General features: G+C 45.9%; 3 protein-coding genes across 4 annotated transcripts; 2 read left to right on the top strand and 1 right to left on the bottom strand.

The window, feature by feature from the left end:
• Positions 1–823: 823 nt before the first annotated feature.
• LOC140362713 (C-X-C chemokine receptor type 2-like) lies at positions 824–2,057 on the top strand. Its single transcript, XM_072448872.1, has one exon. It carries the CDS (start codon positions 858–860, stop codon positions 1,929–1,931), a length of 1,074 nt encoding a protein of 357 aa, XP_072304973.1. The 5' UTR covers positions 824–857; the 3' UTR covers positions 1,932–2,057.
• A 1,613-nt stretch (positions 2,058–3,670) lies between these two features.
• Positions 3,671–15,171, top strand: slc19a1 (solute carrier family 19 member 1). The gene is made up of 5 exons (XM_072448862.1): positions 3,671–3,934; positions 10,967–11,690; positions 13,783–13,975; positions 14,045–14,186; positions 14,363–15,171. The coding sequence occupies exons 1-5, from the start codon at positions 3,686–3,688 to the stop codon at positions 14,543–14,545; spliced, it is 1,491 nt and encodes a 496-aa protein (XP_072304963.1). The 5' UTR covers positions 3,671–3,685; the 3' UTR covers positions 14,546–15,171.
• A 5,185-nt stretch (positions 15,172–20,356) lies between these two features.
• Positions 20,357–23,989, bottom strand: LOC140365583 (cell adhesion molecule CEACAM5-like). 2 transcript variants are annotated; one of them, XM_072452094.1, is made up of 11 exons: positions 23,774–23,989; positions 22,584–22,739; positions 22,392–22,520; positions 22,165–22,331; positions 22,004–22,097; positions 21,734–21,838; positions 21,635–21,655; positions 21,519–21,539; positions 21,420–21,446; positions 21,268–21,300; positions 20,357–20,919 (listed from the first exon to the last, which is right to left on the bottom strand). In XM_072452094.1, the coding sequence occupies exons 1-11, from the start codon at positions 23,844–23,846 to the stop codon at positions 20,885–20,887; spliced, it is 861 nt and encodes a 286-aa protein (XP_072308195.1). In that variant the 5' UTR covers positions 23,847–23,989; the 3' UTR covers positions 20,357–20,884. The 2 variants fall into 2 exon arrangements, with proteins under 2 accessions (XP_072308195.1, XP_072308204.1); XM_072452103.1 differs by having other exon boundaries at positions 21,268–21,297.
• Positions 23,990–24,947: the final 958 nt, after the last annotated feature.

The raw sequence follows: 24,947 nt of genomic DNA, 5'->3' as shown, positions 1-24,947 counted from the left end.
CATACAACACATACAACACATACAACACATAAAGCACATACAACATATAAAACACATAAAACACATAAAGCACATACAACACATACAACACATAAAACACATACAACACATACAACACATACAACATATAAAACACATAAAGCACATACAACATATAAAACACATACAACACATAAAACACATAAAACACACACAACACATACAACACATACAACACATAAAACACACACAACACATACAACACATACAACATATAAAACACATACAACACATACAACACATAAAACACATAAAACACATAAAGCACATACAACATATAAAACACATAAAACACATAAAACACATACAACACATAAAACACATAAAGCACATACAACACATACAACACATAAAACACATACAACACATAAAACACATAAAGCACATACAACATATAAAACACATAAAACACATAAAGCACATACAACATATAAAACACATACAACACATACAACACATAAAACACATAAAGCATATACAACATATAAAACACATAAAACACATAAAGCACATACAACATATAAAACACATAAAGCACATACAACATATAAAACACATAAAGCACATACAACATATAAAACACATACAACACATAAAACACATAAAGCACATACAACATATAAAACACATAAAACACATAAAGCACATACAACATATAAAACACATACAACACATAAAACACATAAAACACACACAACACATACAACACATACAACACATAAAATACATAAAGCACATACAACACATAAAGCACATATAACACATAAAACATTCAATGCTTTGAAACTATTTTCCTTTTCTGTTTTCCTATCACAGCCATGTCTATAGTGGTGACTTTTGACGAGGACTTCCTCTACGAACTAAACGACAGCAGCCACGAAAATGTCACGTCCGACATTTCGGACCACACCAGCCCGTGCGAGCCAAAACTACTGGATGGAGCGGTTGGCGTGACGATATGCCTCCTCCTTACTGCCATCTTTTTACTGGCCATCCCTGGCAATGTCTTAGTGGGCTGGGTAATCCGCACAAGCCAACACGCCCTAACTCCGTCTGATGTCTACCTGTTCCAACTCACTCTAGCAGATGGACTCATGGCTTTGACCATCCCGTTCTGGGCTGTTGTGGTGATACGAGGATGGCTATTTGGAGACTTCATGTGCAAAGTTCTAAGTCTCATTTTTGACATCAATTTCTACACCAGCATCTTGTTTCTGGCGTGCATCAGCATAGACCGCTACCTTGTGATTGTGCATGCCGGTGACAGCTTGAAAAGTCGTCAGAGGATGTGCAGTCAGCTCGTGTGTGCCGGGGTGTGGGCCCTGGGGTGCGCCCTCGCCTTGCCCGCGCTCTTCAATGATGTCACAAGGCCGAAAAATGATTCTGATTGGATGACATGCAACGATAACTTTGACATTGGCAACGCATCAAAATGGAGGCTTGCCATTCGTGGGTTTCGGCATATTTTTGGCTTCCTGCTTCCTCTTGGCGTCATGGTAACCTGCTACAGCATCACCATTGCCAGGCTTTTGCGCACACGAGGTTTTCAGAAGCACAGAGCAATGCGAGTGATCATAATAGTGGTGATTGTGTTTTTTCTCTGTTGGTTGCCGTACCATCTAAGCATGATCGTGGATACTCTTCTGAGAGCTGGCCTGATCCCATATGACTGTGCCAGGAGGACCTCCGTGAGCACGGCATTGGGGATCACAAACAGCTTGGCTCTTCTTCACAGCTGCATCAATCCATTTCTCTACGCCTTCGTGGGAGAGAAGTTCAGGAGGAAAATGAAGATGCTACTGCAGAGAAAGATGGCGCAGGAGAGAATGTCAGTGTCGAAATACAGCAGGTCGACTTCTCAGACCTCAGAAGGCAACGGGACAGTCCTGTGAAACCTGAAGACAACTTCATTATGAAATCTTGTTATAAAAGACGCCTTAGGTCAACTTGGGCTAAGCTTTCTAAGCTCACTGCTGCCATCTACTGGTTTACTTTCTGCTTGCATCTGCATCTTGGAACAAGGAAATGTCATGTAAATGTATATTGTATCTAATAAATGTAAAGCAGGCATGTACTTCCACATTAAATAAATTGTATTATTAAGTAGCTGCAATAAACGTTTTGTTTGATTAAAGAGTCATAATAAAAAGGTACGAGGTCAATAATGTCATTTACTACACAAAGGACACACCTAGATTAGTCTATAGTTATTTGAACTTTGACCCACACAAGCCTGAATGTTGTCAAAAAGCCATAACATTCTTAAGTAGGATTATAGTAATAAATACATTTAATGACGGGGATCAAAAACGCCACATGGACAAATGAGGAAAACTATGAATTATGACGTGAATTATTATCCAACAGATGGCGTAAGTGAGGCATATTTAAGGCTAATTCTGCCTCATGTCATGGATCTGAAGCCTGGACGTCAGAGGGACATTGCACTTGAACGCACCATTATCTCGTCATTTCTACTGGAAAATAACCTTTGACCTCTCCCTATGCAGCACAAAGAATGACGGAAAATAATAATTTCACACATATTACCTGTGGGAAAACCTTTAACATTTAATTAAAATGTTTTCACGCCACAAGTGTGGCATTATAGGGCGTACACTTAGCCTAATAAATGTAAAATCGTTTGTTTTTTATATGTGCGATCAGCAGGTTAAAGTGTATATTGTTTTATATTATAAAATATTAAGATAAGATAAGATAAGATATTCCTTTATTGTCCCACTTGGGGAAATTTCATTGGTGCAACGCAGGTAGATACAGAGGTAGATACAGAAGAAATGAGTCACTTATAGGAAGTCTGAAAAACACTTTGAGTAGAAGATCTCCTATAAATAAAAACTCCCATAGACAAATAAATAAATAAATACATAAATACCATTGCATGTGATCACGACAGTAATTAATGATCATAGTTCATATACAACGAGTCACACACGGAGGCAAATATCAGCCAACAAAATTAAACTACTTCACCCACGTGCGAAATGTCCTCGTTTACAACATTTACATCAGCGGCCGCCCATAAAACTCCATATCCCAGAATCCTCCGCGGCGGACTGTGTGCGGATTCGGACGCAAATCACGAGGTAAACGGCTCTTCACTTTCATATCTTTGACTAAACGAGTGCGTGTGTCATGAGTGGCGCGTGCAACAGGCTTTTGTCTTCATAATGCGGCTTTTAACTGCGCTTTGTCCACGGACATAAGTAAGTCCCTGAAACAAGAGGTCGCGTTTTGATCCCTCAAACACGCTCTAGTAATAACACAGCTATTACAGGTAGTAACATGTTCGTGCAGTTTCACATGGTCCGCGTTATGACCGGTTTAACACGTTTATTGAACTGTTTGTCACAATGTAAACACCATGTAAACACCATGTTTGTAGTCTCCACACTGCAGCTAAAACTCTCTTGTCTTTTCAGGTGAACAATGACAAAGAAGTGTGGATAAGTGACACACACTGGACACACACTGGACACACACTGGACACAAAGGTCACACTTGGTAGCATTTTAACCCAGCCTGTTACATGACGCACTGTATTTGATTAACTTCACAGTTTGTGTTCAACTTGAGTTTAGAAGTTGAATCTAGTCAAATCCTTGAAGTGAAGTCGTCACTGAAGATGGAAGTTGAAGCTCCAAAGACCAGCTCAGAGCAGCCGGGTCCAGGAGAGGACGCTGAAGACGCTGAGATGGCCATATGCGCCTCAGATCCTCCACCAGCTCCTGACATTCTCCAAGAAGAACCCCGAAAGTGGAAGTTTGCCGTCACCTTTTTGTGTGTCTATGGATTTATGTCCTCCATTAAGCCCGGAGAGCCTTTTATTACGCCATATCTGCTGAGTGTGGAGAAAAACTTCACCAGGGAACAGGTACGGAAACCTTCTGGTCACATGTCAGCCTTTAGCCTCATGACACAGTTTACAGAGCTCTGTGTTTGATGGTCCTTTACGTCAAAGTGACTTTGATTCACTGGAATCAGTAAAAAACTGCATTTTCTCAGCAAATACAGTTATTTACTGCATTTGCTGTAAATAACTACAAATACAGCCACAATGTTTACATTTTGTTTTAGTCTCATCATGAAACCCTTGTTACATGAAGCTGCAGCTTTGCTCTTTACTCTCAGCCTGAAGGTCCTGAAGGTCCTGAAGGTTCTGATGGTCCTGAAGGTCCTGAAGGTTCTGATGGTCCTGATGGTCCTGAAGGTCCTGATGGTCCTGAAGGTCCTGAAGGTTCTGATGGTCCTGAAGGTCCTGAAGGTTCTGATGGTCCTGATGGTCCTGATGGTCCTGAAGGTCCTGATGCAGCCTGATGGTCCTGAAGGTTCTGATGGTCCTGAAGGTCCTGATGGTCCTGATGCAGCCTGATGGTCCTGAAGGTCCTGATGGTCCTGAAGGTTCTGATGGTCCTGATGGTCCTGAAGGTCCTGATGGTCCTGATGGTCCTGAAGGTCCTGATGGTCCTGAAGGTCCTGAAGGTTCTGATGGTCCTGATGGTCCTGAAGGGCCTGAAGGTTCTGATGGTCCTGAAGGTCCTGATGGTCCTGAAGGTCCTGATGGTCCTGATGCAGCCTGATGGTCCTGAAGGTTCTGATGGTCCTGAAGGTCCTGATGCAGCCTGATGGTCCTGATGGTCCTGAAGGTTCTGATGGTCCTGATGGTCCTGAAGGTCCTGATGGTCCTGATGGTCCTGAAGGTCCTGAAGGTCCTGAAGGTCCTGATGGTCCTGATGGTCCTGAAGGTTCTGATGGTCCTGTTGGTCCTGAAGGTCCTGAAGGTCCTGATGGTCCTGATGCAGCCTGATGGTCCTGAAGGTTCTGATGGTCCTGAAGGTCCTGATGGTCCTGAAGGTCCTGATGCAGCCTGATGGTCCTGATGCAGCCTGATGGTCCTGAAGGTTCTGATGGTCCTGAAGGTCCTGATGGTCCTGATGCAGCCTGATGGTCCTGAAGGTTCTGATGGTCCTGAAGGTCCTGAAGGTTCTGATGGTCCTGATGGTACTGAAGGTCCTGATGGTCCTGAAGGTCCTGAAGGTCCTGATGGTCCTGATGCAGCCTGATGGTCCTGAAGGTTCTGATGGTCCTGAAGGTCCTGAAGGTCCTGATGGTCCTGATGCAGCCTGATGGTCCTGAAGGTTCTGATGGTCCTGAAGGTCCTGATGGTCCTGATGCAGCCTGATGGTCCTGAAGGTCCTGATGGTCCTGAAGGTTCTGATGGTCCTGATGGTCCTGAAGGTCCTGATGGTCCTGAAGGTCCTGAAGGTCCTGATGCAGCCTGATGGTCCTGAAGGTCCTGATTGTCCTGAAGGTCCTGAAGGTTCTGATGGTCCTGATGGTCCTGAAGGTCCTGAAGGTTCTGATGGTCCTGATGGTCCTGAAGGTCCTGATGGTCCTGAAGGTCCTGAAGGTCCTGATGGTCCTGATGCAGCCTGATGGTCCTGAAGGTTCTGATTGTCCTGAAGGTCCTGATGCAGCCTGATGGTCCTGATGGTCCTGAAGGTTCTGATGGTCCTGATGGTCCTGAAGGTCCTGATGGTCCTGAAGGTCCTGAAGGTCCTGAAGGTCCTGAAGGTCCTGATGGTCCTGATGCAGCCTGATGGTCCTGAAGGTTCTTATGGTCCTGATGGTCCTGAAGGTCCTGAAGGTCCTGATGGTCCTGATGCAGCCTGATGGTCCTGAAGGTTCTGATGGTCCTGATGGTCCTGAAGGTCCTGATGGTCCTGAAGGTCCTGATGGTCCTGATGCAGCCTGATGGTCCTGAAGGTTCTGATGGTCCTGAAGGTCCTGAAGGTTCTGATGGTCCTGATGGTCCTGATGGTCCTGATGCAGCCTGATGGTCCTGAAGGTCCTGAAGGTTCTGATGGTCCTGATGGTCCTGAAGGTCCTGAAGGTCCTGATGGTCCTGATGCAGCCTGATGGTCCTGAAGGTTCTGATGGTCCTGAAGGTCCTGAAGGTCCTGATGGTCCTGATGCAGCCTGATGGTCCTGAAGGTTCTGATGGTCCTGAAGGTCCTGATGGTCCTGATGCAGCCTGATGGTCCTGAAGGTCCTGATGGTCCTGAAGGTCCTGAAGGTCCTGATGGTCCTGATGCAGCCTGATGGTCCTGAAGGTTCTGATGGTCCTGAAGGTCCTGATGCAGCCTGATGGTCCTGAAGGTCCTGAAGGTCCTGATGGTCCTGATGGTCCTGAAGGTTCTGATGGTCCTGATGGTCCTGAAGGTCCTGATGGTCCTCAAGGTCCTGATGGTCCTGATGGTCCTGAAGGTCCTGATGGTCCTGAAGGTTCTGATGGTCCTGATGATCCTGAAGGTCCTGATGGTCCTGAAGGTCCTGAAGGTCCTGATGGTCCTGATGCAGCCTGATGGTCCTGAAGGTTCTTATGGTCCTGAAGGTCCTGAAGGTCCTGATGGTCCTGATGCAGCCTGATGGTCCTGAAGGTTCTGATGGTCCTGATGGTCCTGAAGGTCCTGATGGTCCTGAAGGTCCTGATGCAGCCTGATGGTCCTGATGCAGCCTGATGGTCCTGATGCAGCCTGATGGTCCTGAAGGTTCTGATGGTCCTGATGGTCCTGATGCAGCCTGATGGTCCTGAAGGTTCTGATGGTCCTGAAGGTCCTGAAGGTTCTGATGGTCCTGATGGTACTGAAGGTCCTGATGGTTCTGATGGTCCTGAAGGTCCTGAAGGTCCTGATGGTCCTGATGCAGCCTGATGGTCCTGAAGGTTCTGATGGTCCTGAAGGTCCTGATGGTCCTGATGCAGCCTGATGGTCCTGAAGGTTCTGAAGGTTCTGATGGTCCTGATGGTCCTGAAGGTCCTGATGGTCCTGAAGGTCCTGAAGGTCCTGATGGTCCTGATGCAGCCTGATGGTCCTGAAGGTCCTGATGGTCCTGATGCAGCCTGATGCAGCCTGATGGTCCTGAAGGTTCTGATGGTCCTGAAGGTCCTGATGGTCCTGATGCAGCCTGATGGTCCTGAAGGTTCTGATGGTCCTGATGGTCCTGAAGGTCCTGATGGTCCTGATGGTCCTGAAGGTCCTGATCGTCCTGATACAGCCTGATGGTCCTGAAGGTTCTGATGGTCCTGATGGTCCTGAAGGTCCTGATGGTCCTGATGCAGCCTGATGGTCCTGAAGGTTCTGATGGTCCTTATGGTCCTGAAGGTCCTGATGGTCCTGAAGGTCCTGATGCAGCCTGATGGTCCTGAAGGTCCTGATGCAGCCTGATGGTCCTGATGCAGCCTGATGGTCCTGAAGGTTCTGATGGTCCTGTTGGTCCTGAAGGTCCTGATGGTCCTGATGGTCCTGAAGGTCCTAATGGTCCTGATGGTCCTGATGGTCCTGATGCAGCCTGATGGTCCTGAAGGTCCTGATGGTCCTGAAGGTCCTGAAGGTCCTGATGGTCCTGATGGTCCTGAAGGTCCTGAAGGTCCTGATGGTCCTGATGGTCCTGATGCAGCCTGATGGTCCTGAAGGTCCTGATGGTCCTGATGGTCCTGATGGTCCTGAAGGTTCTGATGGTCCTGAAGGTCCTGATGGTCCTGATGGTCCTGAAGGTTCCGAAGGTCCTGATGGTCCTGATGCAGCCTGATGGTCCTGAAGGTTCTGATGGTCCTGATGGTCTTGAAGGTCCTGATGGTCCTGAAGGTCCTGATGCAGCCTGATGGTCCTGAAGTTCCTGATGCAGCCTGATGGTCCTGATGCAGCCTGATGGTCCTGAAGGTTCTGATGGTCCTGAAGGTCCTGAAGGTCCTAATGGTCCTGATTGTCCTGAAGGTCCTGATGGTCCGGTCCTGATGGTCCTGATGGTCCTGATGGTCCTGAAGGTCCTGATGGTCCTGATGGTCCTGAAGGTCCTGAAGGTCCTGATGGTCCTGATGGTCCTGAAGGTCCTGATGGTCCTGAAGGTCCTGAAGGTCCTGATGGTCCTGATGGTCCTGAAGGTCCTGATCGTCCTGATGGTCCTGATGCAGCCTGATGGTCCTGAAGGTCCTGAAGGTCCTGATGGTCCTGATGGTCCTGATGGTCCTGATGGTCCTGAAGGTCCTGAAAGTCCTGAAGGTGTGTGTGGGAGTGAGTGTGTGTGTGTGTGGGGGGTGCACATGTGCACTTCCTCTTGAGTTCTCAAATCGGTGAAGAATCGTCCATTACTCCTTTAATGAGAGAGGAGGGATCTGAATGAAGGATGTCATGGACTTGATTTGTTTGAGAAAAGAGGGTGCAGGGTGCAACCCTGACCCCTCACACACTTTGCAGTGTGTGAGGGGTCAGGGTCACACACTTTGTAGTGTGTGAGGGGTCAGGGTCACACACTTTGTAGTGTGTGAGGGGTCAGGGTGTAGTGTGTGAGGGGTCAGGGTCATACACTTTGTTGTGTGTGAGGGGTCAGGATCACACACTTTGTAGTGTGTGAGGGGTCAGGGTCACACACTTTGTAGTGTGTGAGGGGTCAGGGTGTAGTGTGTGAGGGGTCAGGGTGTAGTGTGTGAGGGGTCAGGGTCATACACTTTGTTGTGTGTGAGGGGTCAGGATCACACACTTTGTAGTGTGTGAGGGGTCAGGGTCACACACTTTGTAGTGTGTGAGGGGTCAGGGTGTAGTGTGTGAGGGGTCAGGGTCAGACACTTTGTAGTGTGTGAGGGGTCAGTGTCACACACTTTGTAGTGTGTGAGGGGTCAGGGTGTAGTGTGTGAGGGGTCAGGGTCAGACACTTTGTAGTGTGTGAGGGGTCAGGGTCACACACTTTGTAGTGTGTGAGGGGGTCAGGGTCAGACACTTTGTAGTGTGTGAGGGGTCAGGGTCACACACTTTGTAGTGTGTGAGGGGTCAGGGTCACACACTTTGTAGTGTGTGAGGGGTCAGGGTCACACACTTTGTAGTGTGTGAGGGGTCAGGGTCACACACTTTGTAGTGTGTGAGGGTCAGGGTCAGACACTTTGTAGTGTGTGAGGGGTCAGGGTCATACACTTTGTTGTGTGTGAGGGGTCAGGGTCACACACTTTGTAGTGTGTGAGGGGTCAGGGTGTAGTGTGTGAGGGGTCAGGGTCAGACACTTTGTAGTGTGTGAGGGGTCAGTGTCACACACTTTGTAGTGTGTGAGGGGTCAGGGTGTAGTGTGTGAGGGGTCAGGGTCAGACACTTTGTAGTGTGTGAGGGGTCAGGGTCACACACTTTGTAGTGTGTGAGGGGGTCAGGGTCAGACACTTTGTAGTGTGTGAGGGGTCAGGGTCACACACTTTGTAGTGTGTGAGGGGTCAGGGTCACACACTTTGTAGTGTGTGAGGGGTCAGGGTCAGGGTCACACACTTTGTAGTGTGTGAGGGGTCAGGGTCACACACTTTGTAGTGTGTGAGGGTCAGGGTCAGACACTTTGTAGTGTGTGAGGGGTCAGGGTCATACACTTTGTTGTGTGTGAGGGGTCAGGGGTCAGGGTCACACACTTTGTAGTGTGTGAGGGGTCAGGGTCATACACTTTGTAGTGTGTGAGGGGTCAGGGGTCAGGGTCACACACTTTGTAGTGTGTGAGGGGTCAGGGTCACACACTTTGTAGTGTGTGTGAGGGGTCAGGGTCACACACTTTGTAGTTTGTGAGGGGTCAGGGTCACACTCTTTGTAGTGTGTGAGGGGTCAGGGTCAGACACTTTGTAGTGTGTGAGGGGTCAGGGTCACACACTTTGTAGTGTGTGAGGGGTCAGGGTCACACACTTTGTAGTGTGTGAGGGGTCAGGGTCACACACTTTGTAGTGTGTGAGGGGTCAGGGTCAGACACTCTGTAGTGTGTGAGGGGTCAGGGTCACACACTTTGTAGTGTGTGAGGGGTCAGGGTCACACTCTTTGTAATGTGTGAGGGGTCAGGGTCAGACACTTTGTAGTGTGTGAGGGGTCAGGGTCACACACTTTGTAGTGTGTGAGGGGTCAGGGTCACACACTTTGTAGTGCGTGAGGGGTCAGGGTCAGACACTTTGTAGTGTGTGAGGGGTCAGGGTCACACACTTTGTAGTGTGTGAGGGGTCAGGGTCACACACTTTGTAGTGTGTGAGGGGTCAGGGTCAGACACTTTGTAGTGTGTGAGGGGTCAGGGTCACACACTTTGTAGTGTGTGAGGGGTCAGGGTGTAGTGTGTGAGGGGTCAGGGTCAGACACTTTGTAGTGTGTGAGGGGTCAGGGTCACACACTTTGTAGTGTGTGAGGGGTCAGGGTGTAGTGTGTGAGGGGTCAGGGTCAGACACTTTGTAGTGTGTGAGGGGTCAGGGTCACACACTTTGTAGTGTGTGAGGGGTCAGGGTCAGACACTTTGTAGTGTGTGAGGGGTCAGGGTCACACACTTTGTAGTGTGTGAGGGGTCAGGGTCAGGGTCACACACTTTGTAGTGTGTGAGGGGTCAGGGTCACACACTTTGTAGTGTGTGAGGGTCAGGGTCAGACACTTTGTAGTGTGTGAGGGGTCAGGGTCACACACTTTGTAGTGTGTGAGGGGTCAGGGTGTAGTGTGTGAGGGGTCAGGGTCAGACACTTTGTAGTGTGTGAGGGGTCAGGGTCACACACTTTGTAGTGTGTGAGGGGTCAGGGTGTAGTGTGTGAGGGGTCAGGGTCAGACACTTTGTAGTGTGTGAGGGGTCAGGGTCACACACTTTGTAGTGTGTGAGGGGTCAGGGTCAGGGTCACACACTTTGTAGTGTGTGAGGGGTCAGGGTCACACACTTTGTAGTGTGTGAGGGTCAGGGTCAGACACTTTGTAGTGTGTGAGGGGTCAGGGTCACACACTTTGTAGTGTGTGAGGGGTCAGGGTCACACACTTTGTAGTGTGTGAGGGGTCAGGGTCACACACTTTGTAGTGTGATGGACTCATTGGACATTTAAAGGCTTTGCATGTTGCAGTGCCATTAACTGTTGTCTGCTCTTTCCCAGGTGACCAATGAGATCACGCCTGTGCTGACCTACTCCTACATGGTCATGCTGGTGCCTGCGTTCCTGCTGACAGACTTCCTGCGTTACAAGCCTGTTCTGGTCATTCAGGGGCTCAGCCAGGTGGTCATCTGGCTCCTGCTCCTGTTGGGCAGCTCTTTACTCCAGATGGAGCTCATGGAGATCTTTTATGGAGTCACCATGGCCTGCCGCGTGGCCTACTCCTCCTACATCTTTTCCCTGGTCAGCCCCGTCCTGTACCAGCGCGTGGCGGGCTACTCCCGCACCTCAGTGCTGCTCGGGGTGTTCACCAGCTCAGTTTTGGGACAGTTATGTCTATCACTGGGTAACATCACCTTCTACACACTAAGTGCCATTTCATTAGGATTCGTATGCTTGGGATTGCTCCTCGCCCTTTGTCTCCCGTGGCCCAAGCGCTCGCTGTTTTTTAACCGCAGTCAGGAAAAGAAGACAAGTTCAAAAGCAGAACTAGACAAAATGAATCCAAACAAATCTCCTGAATCCAATTGGAAGGACCCAGTGCTGGTCCAGATGCTGCTTGAGCTCAAAAACGTGGTCAGCGTGCCAAATCTGAGACTGTGGTCGCTTTGGTGGATCTTCAACTCCACCGGGTACTACCTGGTGCTCTTCTACGTCCACATCTTATGGAACACCTTTCCAGCCAAAGTCTACAACGGAGGAGTCGAGGCTGCGTCCACTTTATTAAGTGAGATATTTCATGAACTCAACACTGCCTGTGACCTCTGACACGATGGGACCACACGACCTCTGACACGACAGGACCACACGATCTCTGACACGACGGGACCACACGACCTCTGACACGACGGACCACATGGACTGTGACCTCTGTCACGACGGGACCACACGACCTCTGACACGACAGGACCACACGGGCTGTGACCTCTGACACGACGGGACCACACGGACTGTGACCTCCGACACGACGGGACCAAATGGACTGTGACCTCTGACACGACGGGACCACACGACTTCTGACACGACGGAACCACATGGACTGTGACCTCTGTCACGACGGGACCACACAACCTCTGACACGACAGGACCACACGGACTGTGACCTCTGACATGACGGGACCACACGGACTGTGACATGACGGGACCACATGGACTGTGACCTCTGTCACGACGGGACCACACGACCTCTGACACGACGGGACCACATGGACTGTGACCTCTGTCACGACGGGACCACACGACCTCTGACACGACAGGACCACACGGCCTGTGACCTCTGACACGACGGGACCACACGGACTGTGACCTCTGACACGACGGGACCAAACGGACTGTGACCTCTGACACGACGGGACCACACGACTTCTGACACGACAGGACCACACGGACTGTGACCTCTGACACGACGGGACCACACGGACTGTGACCTCTGACACAACGGGACCAAATGGACTGTGACCTCTGACACGACGGGACCACACGACTTCTGACACGACGGGACCACACGGACTGTGACCTCTGACACGACACGACCACACGGACTGTGACCTCTGACACGACACGACCACACGGACTGTGACCTCTGACACGACGAGACCACACGGACTGTGACCTCTGACATGACGGGACCACACGGACTGTGACCTCTGACACGACGGGACCACACGGACTGTGACCTCTGACACGACGGGACCACACGGACTGTGACCTCTGACACGACGGGACCACACGACTTCTGACACGACGGGACCACACGGACTGTGACCTCTGACACGACACGACCACACGGACTGTGACCTCTGACACGACGGGACCACACGACTTCTGACACGACGGGACCACACGGACTGTGACCTCTGACATGACGGGACCACACGGACTGTGACCTCTGACACGACGGGACCACACGGACTGTAACCTCTGACACGACGGGACCACACGGACTGTGACCTCTGACACGACGGGACCACACGACCTCTGACATGACGGGACCACACGGACTGTGACCTCTGTCACGACGGGACCACACGACCTCTGACACGACAGGACCACACGGACTGTGACCTCTGACACGACGGGACCACACGGACTGTGACCTCTGACACGACGGGACCACACAACTTCTGACACGACGGGACCACACAGACTGTGACCTCTGACACGACAGGACCACACGGACTGTGACCTCTGACACAACGGGACCACACGACTTCTGACACGACGGGACCACACGGACTGTGACCTCTGACACGACAGGACCACACGGACTGTGACCTCTGACACGACGGAACCACACGACTTCTGACACGACGGGACCACACGGACTGTGACCTCTGACACGACGGGACCACACAGATGGACTGTGTTTACAGCGGGGGAAGGTGTTCAGTTGCATAGTGATAAGTAAGAGCGCTTCACAGATTAAAACTATGATAAAACATAACAGCAATAGCAAAAAGAACGATCATAAAAGTAATATAGATTATAAATAGTGAGTTTTTATGCTCTTTGGGCACGACTGCCTCAAAGCCGTTGTCTCTGATTTTAAATGTAGTTTGAGATTGTCTGATCTTAATGACCTTGTTGTGCCACTGAAGCTCTAGAATCATCAGTGAATGAACTGTGTGTCTTTGAGTGTCCAAAAAGCACAAAGCTTTATCAGTCAAATGAATGTTATTATTATTATCATGATCCAATACTATGATGTACATTATGCCATATTTAACAAATCAGATCACGGTCTCTTCTTTTCGTTTTCCACTTGACAATGATAGTGTTTCCTACAAAATGATTGTGATGATTCTTGTATGAATTTGAAGGTGCCTTGACCTCCTTCATTGCGAGCTATGCCAAAATCCGTTGGAATGTTTGGTCTGAGCTGGTCATAGCGGTCATCACAGCGGCCCAAGCTGGACTTCTGCTGCTCATGGGGACCACAAGCAACATCTGGGTGTGCTACGTCTCGTATGTGCTCTTCAGAGGCTTCTACCAGTTCTTGGTGCCCATTGCAACGTAAGCCAGCTAATCTCTGAACATTGTTCAATTGTAATCTTCTTAGGTATTTGAATTTTTCATGTTCAGGTTTCAGATTGCCTCATCTCTTACAAAGGAACTATGTGCTCTTGTGTTCGGGATCAACACTTTCCTGGGAACCATCTTGAAGAGCATCATCAGCATCATCTTTGCGGATAAGAGAGGGCTGGGGCTGGACGTGCACTCACAGGTACATCATGGGATCACTTTGCCTTTATGATTGTATATTATTTACTTTGGGTTGATGGGGGAGTCTTTGTTTGGATTTGGTATATAACATCATTGTTTTTGAAGGTCAGTTCACCCGTGCTGACCATGACTCCTGCTGCTTCTGTGACTTTAGATTGTGTTGTGTTTTTTTTCCAGTTTCTAGTCTACTTCATCTACTTCAGTCTACTCACAGTGATCTACTTTATCTGTGCTGCCGTGGTCATAATCCGCCACTTTCGTCACCGGGCCGACAGAGGAGGCGGGGCCAACGAGCTGCCCACAGAGCTGAGCCCAGTGGAGACTGAGCCACTTTCAAATGGCAAAAGTGTCATGTCTTAATATGATTTCTTATATAAATAACCATTATTTGAATTAGTTTGCACAGTGTTTATAATAATGCATCATATGTTTTTAATAATAAGTGCCTCCACTTCTGTATGTTTGATCTCATCTGCAGGACTGTTGGACATCATTGACATCATCATTGTTGATGATGAATTCACTTTGATACTGTCTTCTCTGTGACAGAGCGATACCAATGATTACTGTGTGATTATACGTGAAGTCCCGGTACGACACTTCCACATCAGTATTAGATGTTCATGTTTTACAAACCTGATCAAAAGGTTAAAAAAAGCATATTGATTCTATTAATACTTGTCACAATCTTTTTTTAATATTTCCCTATAAATAACTTGTTTACAGGCTGTTGTAGGACATTTTACTCATTTACTGGCTGTATTCTGGCTTTTCGTGCACAATTTAGGAGAAGCTCCAGCCACTTCTTTGCCACATTTGTTTCAAATATTTTTTCAGAAAAATAGGCTAGAATAAAATGACTCCTTAGTTATTTTTCTACCTGTCATAGGAACCTGACTTTAAATTCAATACAATCATTCTGTGGAAAACTGTTAGTTGGATTACTGTGCCACAATATCTTCCTTTTTGTGGCCATTAAATGTTTGCCGCTGATTCATACAAAATATATGCTGCATAATCTTAAAATGTGAAGAGGTCAGACTGCTGAACTTGCCAACTTGTGGTTTCAATTATTTGTTTCTTTTGTATTCACAAATAAATAGTTTCTGTATTGGATGTTTGGTCAGCTGCACTCGCTGGAAGCCAAAGGCTCGTCATGTTTGGTTAACCCTTTACACAATCAAGTCCTGTGGAAACATTTGAAATACTAGAAGGGAAAAGAAAAGACTGGACCAAATGTTCATTATTACAGGAATGAAGGATTGTGTGAGGAAAGTTCCCCTTTCTAAAGTTGTGCTGTTGCTATGACAACGTAGGACTGTTGCCATGCCAAATCCTGAAACCTATTACCACTCAAAATAGTCAAGAAAGATTCAAGATTACAATTTTACAAAGTTATTGCACCACTGCTCTGGTGATAAAGAGAGAAACAATGTTACACAGTGGTGTGCTGCCCTCTAGTGGTGACAGTATGAATGACGTAATCCAGTCTGCTTCCTGCTTCCGAAGAGTGCACACGCTTTTTTGCTCACTCCGCTTGCTATCGCTGCTTTCCTTATTTATTTTGCTTTTTAATCAGTTTTTGTCTTCCAAACATTTTTGCTTTAGACTTTTTCAAGTAAACCAAGGATTTTAAGAACATTTTTCCAGTTTTAACGACATATCTGACGCCAGCGACATGTCCGGGAGAAGAAGGGAGAAAGACTGTGAACGCTGTCGGAAATATCAACAAGAAATTAATGAGCTGAAAACACGGATATTTGTTTTGGAATCTGAAAAAGTTCTTCACGATACCATTCCTGTGTCAACCGACGAGATGGAATTAAATGAAAAAAGGAAAGATGACGTGGCCAAAATACAGCGAGGAGGATCTGCCAAGGTCACGCAGATTGTTTTAGTTGGGGACGGCGCGATAAGTCACATGACGCATGAAAAGATAAACACACATTCTTTTCCAAGCGCCACTGTTTCTGAGATAACGTCACTCCTTCCAAATATTATGGCTAAGCATGGAGGAGCTAAACAGCTGATTGTGCACGTGGGTGCAGTGGACATGCGGCGGGAACAGACTGAAGTTTTGAAAAAAGACTTCTTGAAGTTATTCGACGGGCTTGATAAAATGGAAATCAAAACTTTCATAAGTGGACCTCTTCCAAACATCGACAGGAGGATAAACAAGTTTAGCCGGCTTCTTCAGCTGAACACATGGCTGTCCAAAGAGTGCTCCCCGAGAGGACTACACTACATTGAGAACTTCTATCTATTCTGGAAACGAGAGGACCTGTTTAAGAGAAATGGCCCCCACCTATGCAGAGGTGGAGTGAGGGTGCTGACAGAGAACCTGCTCCACGCTCTGAGGCATTGGACTGGGCCTGGACAGGGTCCTGAGCAGATAGTTAGAGAAGAGAGGAATGAGAGAAGAATTCCTGCCAAAGGATTCATCAGCAGCTGCTCCACCACCACCAGCAAAGGATTCAGCTCCAGCTGCTCCACATTCACCTCCACCGCCTCCAGCAAAGGAACAATCTTCAAAGGCCTTGGACCCATCAACAACATCCCTGTCATCGCCCCTGCCTTCACACTAGCCCTGGGTTCCCCCTGCAACATCTACTCCCACTAAAGATTCATCATTCTCCTTCTCATCTCCACTCTCACCCATGGGCCTTCCCAGCCATTTTGAAAGTCTGATCAAATCAGGCATTAAGATGGCTCCACTCACGCCCAATATAGCAAGGGCTATGCCGACTCCACCAACAAAAGCCCCACCACCCATCCCCCCTCGCCTCTCACCTGGTCCCAAACTCTCCTTGGCTACAAAAGCCCCACCACCCATCCAACCTCGCCTTTTACCTGGTATCTCCCATAGCTAGGATGCACTGGGTCTCAGCGTTGCCGGGACTTATTGTCACATTAAAAATCAAACCAACCCGGGGCCCTATGTAAAAAGAGCCCCCCCTAGTGCTATTTCTGTAGTCACATCATCACACAGATGGAAAAACAAAATGTGAGTCAGGCCCAATCTGAGAAATGTGATTCATATTCCCTGTGAAAAGATAAAGACCAGTCCCACTGAAACTAGTCTGAAACTTGCTGTGCTAAATGTCAGATCCTTATGAAACAGATCTCTCTTAATTAATAATTTTATTTCTTCTTATAATCTTGATTTTATGTTTTTAACTGAAACATGGCTTGACAAAAACACAGGAAATGTAGTTCTGATAGAATCTGCTCCACCCAACTTTAAGTTTGAATCTGAAACACGAGAAAACAAAAAAGGGGGTGGAGTCTGTGCTGTCTTTAGAGATGAAATAATTACCCGCAGGTTGTCTTTTGGGGTGTTTTCATCATTTGAGTATGTATCCTTTAAAATGGAGCTAAAATGGTCTCCATCCATTCTCTTCATTGTTTTATACAAGCCTCCCCAGCACTGCCAAAGTTTTATTGATGATTTGACTGAGATGCTTTCAGTCATATGCACAGACTTTGATGGTTTGGTCATTACAGGTGATTTCAACGTGCATGTTGATAATGTTTGTGACAGAAACGCTAAAGAGCTTGATGCTGTCCTTGAAACCTTCAGTCTTACTCAGCATGTGAGAGGCCCCACCCACAGCAAAGGACACACTCTAGATCTCATAATTACAAAGGGGGTAAATATTTCAAATGTTAATGTGATCGATGTTGCTCTGTCTGATCATTTCTGTGTCTTCTTTGACCTGTCTGTTTCTCCCCAACCTCCGGTTGGTCCTGCAGTTGTTCAGAGGAGACACATAAGTGATGGCACAGGTGCACTGTTTATGGAAATGATAAACTTTGAAAATGTCTCATGTTCTAATGTAAATGATTTGTTGAACTCTGTTACATCTAGTGTTTTGAATGTTCTGGACACCATCGCCCCTATAAAGGCTAAAATGGTTAAAAATAAGCAGAAGGCGCCGTGGAGAAATGATGATTCGGTCAGGGCACAGAAAAGGGAGTGCCGCAGGGCCGAACGGAAATGGCGCAAGTCAAAGCTCCAGGTTCAAAAAGAGATTTACAAAGAAAAGCTGAACATGTACAACCTAATCTTATGTAGAACTAGGGAAAGATATTTTTCTGAAATAATTGGAAGCTGCAGTAACCACTCGCGTGTCCTGTTTGCCACAGTAAACAGATTAACAAACCCTCCAGCTCAGCTGCCGTTAGAACTCATTTCCACATCCAAGTGTAATGAGTTTGCATTATTCTTTAATGACAAAGTTCAGGGCATTAAAAATGCTTTAAATCCCACAATGCAAAAAATTACCCTAAAACCACCAAGACACTTAGAGCTAACTCACTTTGCACCAGTAACTGACAAAACTGTCCATGAGATCATCACCAGTCTGAGTTCATCTACATGCTGCCTTGATGTGTTACCCACCAGATTTCTAAAGTCTGTGCTGAACAGTTTGTTAGCACCACTCACTCACATAGTTAACATGTCGCTTCAATCTGGAACATTCCCAATGTCTTTGAAAACTGCGGTCATAAAGCCTCTCCTAAAGAAGAGCAGTCTTGATGCCGCAGTACTGAGTCATTACCGGCCCATCTCTAATCTGCCATTTTGGGGCAAAGTCCTTGAAAAGGTTGTTTACCAACAGCTCACAGATTTCCTCTTAATAAACAACTCATTTGATGTTTTTCAGTCAGGTTTTAGACCTCATCACAGCACTGAGACTGCTCTTGTCAAGGTGACAAATGACATCCGCCTGAACACTGACACGGGCAAAGCCTCAGTCTTAATTCTGTTAGATCTGATGCTGCTTTTGACACTGTCGATCATGGGATCCTCTTACAGAGACTAGAGGACTGGGTGGGCATCACTGGCACTGCCCTAAACTGGTTAAGGTCCTATCTGGAAGACAGGAAGTACTTTGTTGAAATTGGTAGCTGTGTCTCAGACCACATGACCCTGACCTGTGGAGTGCCCCAAGGGTCAGTCCTGGGTCCCCTTCTGTTCAACCTCTACATGCTGCCGTTAGGTCAGTTGATACGCAGTGAAAATGTGTCCTATCACAATTATGCAGACGACACTCAGATCTATGTTTCACTATCGGCAGGTGACTATGGACCAGTAGATTCACTCTGTCACTGCATCCAACAGATCAGTTTGTGGATGCAAAACAACTTTCTCCAGCTGAACTCAGACAAGACTGAAATAATCGTTTTTGGCCCACAGAAACAAAGAGAAAGTGTTAGCGGTCACCTCCAGAGTCTCGCTCTAAAACCTACAAACCAAATTAGAAATCTGGGGGTAATAATGGACTCAGACTTGAACTTTAATAGCCACGTCAAATCAATAACATCAGCAGCTTTTTACCATCTAAAAAACATTGCCAAAATCAAAAATATAGTGTCAAAACCAGATTTAGAGAGACTTATCCATGCGTTTGTCTCCAGTAGATTAGACTACTGTAACGGCCTGCTCACTGGTCTCTCCAAACGAGCTGTAAAACAGCTGCAGTACATCCAGAACGCTGCTGCTCGGGTCCTGACTAGAACCAGGAAGTATGATCACATTAGTCCTGTTCTCAGGTCTCTGCACTGGCTCCCTGTGGCTCAGAGAATAGACTTTAAAGCAGCTCTGCTTGTGTACAAGTCTCTCCATGGCCTAGCACCAAAGTACATCTTGGATATGTTAGTGCCATATGAACCATCTCGGACTCTGAGGACCTCAGGGAGCGGCCTCCTGCTGGTGCCCAGAGTCAGGACAAAACATGGGGAATCTGCGTTTCAGTTTTATGCAGCTAAAATCTGGAACAGTCTTCCTGAAGATGTGAGACAGGCTTCTACTCTGACAATGTTCAAATCTAAGCTAAAAACAGTTTTGTTTAGCTGCGCATGACTGAAAGGATTTTTTCTTTGCACTCTTCTCTTTTGTTTGTGATTTTATTAGTTTAGAAAATCAGTTGGATTGATAATTTTTAATTTAGTTAATTTTATTGTATTTCTGTTTCTGTAATTTCTTTGTGAATTGAATGCATTTTTCCTGCTGTGAAGCACTTTGAATTGCCTTGTGTATAAAATGTGCTCTACAAATAAACTTGCCTTGCCTTGCCTTAGATAATGTTAGTAATAATCACATGTAAAGACTTTAGAAACGTTTTAAATATTTTATATTCTTAAACATAATAACATTCAGTGCATGTTTAAAAATGTGTCAATTCATGATTTTCAGATTAAAATGAGCACCGCTGCAATAGAAATGAAGAATTCAAAAATAAAACATTTCATCTTTTGAAAGTACTCAAAATGGCACCTCTAAACAGGAAGTTGAACAGTTGACATTTTTTCAACCAATTCATTTTCAATGTCTTTGTTACAGTCGCAAAATAGTCATGTAGTTGGTGAAAGGTCAAAGTTAAACACATTATTCTAATAAGACAACAAAACCCCAAAAGCAGATTCACAGATTTAAAAGCGTTCTAAGACTAAATGTCCAAATATCCCTTTAAGGCGCTAACGGGAAAAGCACTTCCTGTTCTCACCAGCTTCTTACAGTTGCATAATATAATGATCATGTTCTGTTATAAAGTCACATCAAAGTCACAGATGAAGCTTGTGATTCTCTTCGTGTCAAAGCTTCAATATGACCTGTTCATCATGACCTATGACCTGTTCATCATGACCTATGACCTGTTCATCATGACCTGTTCATCATGACCTGTTCATCATGACCTATGACCTGCTCTCCATCATCACGTCTCCTTCTCCTGAAAGAAAAGAATCATGTCAGCAATTTACTACTGCTACTGCTACTACTACTGCTGCAGCTAGTACTAGTACTACCACACCTCCTCCCTTTGTCTCCCCCTCCCTCCTCCTTTCTCCTGCTCCTCCTCCTCCCTCCTGCTCCTCCTCCTCCTCTCTCGTCCTCCCTCCTGCTCCTCCTCTCTCCTCCCCTCCCTCCCTCCTGCTCCTCCTCTCTCCTCCTCCTCCCCCTCTCTCCTCCTCCTCCCTCCTGCTCCTCCTCCTCCTCCCCCTCCTCTCTCCTCCTCCTCCTCCTCCCCCTGCTCCTCCTCTCTCCTCCTCCTCCTCCTCCTCTTAGACAGGTGGTGTACCTGGCTGGTCATTGGCAGATGGAGGTTCAGCTGCTGAACAGAAACACAGATTCATTTATCAACATTTAATAAAGTCCATTTGTCTCTGAAGTAACTTTATACTTTCTATTCAACTTTCGGGTTGAGAAATTCCCGACATCACAAAATCTTACCTTGTCTTTCAGTCTTCTGCCAAAAGTCTGGACACAAAAGAAAAATAAGATGAGAAATGTATTGCAGAATAAATCTATATTATAGTAAACTGTGTTTACCGGGTTCCCAGGGCTCAGAATCTACAGAGACAAAGTGTCAATCATTTTAAATAAAAGCTTGTATAAGCAAATGAAGACATAACTACGAGTGTAAAATAAATACATCAAATACACACCTTTTTGAAAGAACCACATCCCTGGAGATTAACATGAAAAGACATTAGACAAAACAAATAATGTAAATAATACTTCTAATATATTAAGATATATATTACCTGATTTAAATCTATGTCCCAAAACAAGCCCAAGTACAAGAGCCAAAAGGCAGAACATCACCACAAGCCCCGTAATGACTTTCTGCCTTGAAGTGACCTTCAGACCTGCAACAGGGAGAGGTCATTGTGCAGCGTCACAGCAGTGTGTAGATGTACACACACTGTGTAGTATCACACACACTGTGTAGATGTACACATACTGTGTAGTTGTACACTGTGTGTAGTTGTACACAGTGTGTAGATGTACACAGTGTGTAGTATGACACACACCTGGGCGTGGCCTGAAGGGGTTGTCAAAGGGCTCACTGCTCTCATGACTCACGCGGTTCTTTAGCTCACAGATGAACTCAGGTGCTGAGTTCTCCTGAAATCAAACACAAAACATGAGCCAATTATCACAAACATAATGAAGTCAAGTTAAGTTCAAATACCGGGGTAATGTCCAAACGCGGATGCGGATGTGTTTGCTCTTGGTTATTGAACTTCCATATGTAGGTGGGTTCAGGACTCATAGCCTTCACGTCCCCCTCACAGGTCAAAGTGCATTTGGTCTGTTCCGCAGTACAGTTCACAGAAATATGTGGTTTTGGGACTCCAGCTGGAAGTCAAAAGTATTGTATCATTAAAGTGCAGTGTGAATAAGACTGTGCATACTTACAGATAACAAAAAGAGTTATTGATCCAGGGATGACGTGGTTATTGATCTCAACAACATAAACGCCACTCAACCTTTGAGTCAGATTCTTGAGGGTCAGTTCTGCATTTGAACGGTTCAGGTAACTTTGGTCTGAAATAATAAGAGAGTGGTGTAAGTTTGTAACATTTACAGTTTGTCACATGAAAGTATTACCTTTAAAGGGTCCGTACTCTTCTGTGGGATGGATCTCTCCTTCCCATTCCACTGCAAGGTTGTCATCATGCTTCCATAAGACATTGGAAATGATGGCAGAGGTGTGTGGACGAGGAGGTACCAGGACAACGTCTCCTCCTACACTTCTGTAAAGCACTGTATAAAGCATAATACTGTGTATTCAGTAAAACACTGTATAAAGCATAATACTGTGTATTCAGTAAAACACTGTATAAAGCATAATACTGTGTATTCAGTAAAACACTGTATAAAGCATAATACTGTGTATTCAGTACAACTTATACTTCAGTAAAACACTGTATAAAGCATAATACTGTGTATTCAGTACAACTTATACTTCAGTAAAACACTGTATAAAGCATAATACTGTGTATTCAGTACAACTTATACTTCAGTAAAACACTGTATAAAGCATAATACTGTGTATTCAGTACAACTTATACTTCAGTAAAACACTGTATAAAGCATAATACTGTGGGTTAGGGTTTAGTCAGGACTAAACATGGGGAATCTGCGTTTCAGTTTTATTCAGATAAACTCTGGAACAGTCTAAGCTAAAAACAGTTTTGTTTAGCTGTGCATGTTTGTGATTTCTGTAATTTCTTTGTGATTTTAATGCAGGTTTTCCTGTTGTGAAGCACTTTGTGTTTTAGAAATAACCTTCAGACATGCAGCTATAGTTTTACCAGTTTAAAAACGTTTACATCGTCTCAAGTCAAACCACTGGCGTTTCCTTTGGCTTAAACTATTCCATACAAATCAAATACAAATTTTGGACGTTTATTTGAAGTTTATCACCGGTCGCACGCTGCGTTTGTTTTCACCCAAAAGGGGGCGGTAATGTATCCTGGTGACACAGGAAGTGACGTACAACCGGTCGGGGCGGTGATGTGTCCTGGTGACACAGGAAGTGACGTACTACCGGAGACATCTATGGTTTATGTTCATGAATTATAATTTATACCTTGTTTTTGAATAGACAAAATCAAATTCAATCGCCATTATTTTTTGTCCATATATGACCCGCTCCTAATCACGTGACCCACGCGGGTCTTTGCTTTGGCCGAATTGGGCGCGGTTGTAACAAACTTGATATTCCCATTCAAAAGAGCAAAACAAAAGTTGCACTAAACTTCAATAATGAATATAACAAGCACACGAAAAGTCACCTGTTTGTCCGGATGCTGTCGCCAACAATGTCAACACAAAAGCCACTAGAGACAGACTTACGCGCGGCGTCATCCTCCAACTACTTTGGACTGAAAGTGACAATCGACTCGGTAAAAGCAGATGCTACATGCTACATGCTACATGAACACAGAATAAACTAGGTCCGATGAAAGTGAAAGTAACGCAGCTTTGGAAAAACGAGCATAGTCTTATGTAAATATAGTAAATATGTCTAGTTAGAGTGTAGTTAAGACGATACGAGCTGAACGCACACGATATTAATGTGTTAAGCTTGAAGTTTGTTGATTTCTTGAATGAAAGAAAATGAAAGCAGACACAGCGCTTTCATCAGCGCCCTCTACTGGTGACTGAAAACAGACACGCCCCGAAACTGGCGTCGCCATCATGCGAGTGTCTACAGAGCCGCGGCACCGCGGTAAACTACTGTAGCCATAGATCCATGATTATACTGCGTTATGATCATTTAAAGTGGAGTATATTTTGAGTAAAGTGTAACCTTAAAAGAATACTTACCTGTAATGTTAAGATATAAAACATTAGCACCATGATCTTTACTCCAGGTCAGACATTCGACAACATAAAGAGATAATTGTGTTATTAAGCAGCTTTAATATCTTAATTGTTTTGATGATGACAGTAATTATCAACACCAAAAGCTGGTCAAAGCATTTTAAAAAGAAAAATAACTATTTCAACAATTATTTTTGCCTTACCACAATGTTGCAATTAATCATCAGAACCTAACCCTAACCCTAACCCTAACTCTAACTCTAACTCTAACCCTATTCATTTATTTTAAGGACATAGCATTTACATTGGACGAACCAGATGCAATGTTTTAAGTGTATGTAGCAGAAGATGCTTATTTTCAACACCTGTCTATAGGGCCAATTTAGAGTTGCCAATTTTTACCTAACACATGCATGTGTTTGGACGGTGGGAGGAGCTGGAGAACTCGGAGAGAACCCACAGTAACACAGGGAGAACATGCAGACTCCACCCAGAGAGATCATGTGATGGTTGGTCTGGGAGACCTTTGCCACCGTGCACCCAACCCCTAACCCTAAACCCTAACCCTAACCTTTGCCACCGTGCACCCAACCCCTAACCCTAACCCTAAAACCTAACTCTAACCCTAACCCTAAACCCTAA

This window comes from Eucyclogobius newberryi, unplaced genomic scaffold, assembly GCF_026437365.1.
Source record: "Eucyclogobius newberryi isolate DKJ021-1_F unplaced genomic scaffold, fEucNew1.0.hap1 SCAF_1, whole genome shotgun sequence".
Lineage (NCBI taxonomy): Eukaryota > Metazoa > Chordata > Actinopteri > Gobiiformes > Gobiidae > Eucyclogobius > Eucyclogobius newberryi.
The sequence above is the reverse complement of the archived record's forward strand: the minus strand, read 5'-3'. Positions and strand labels throughout refer to the sequence as shown.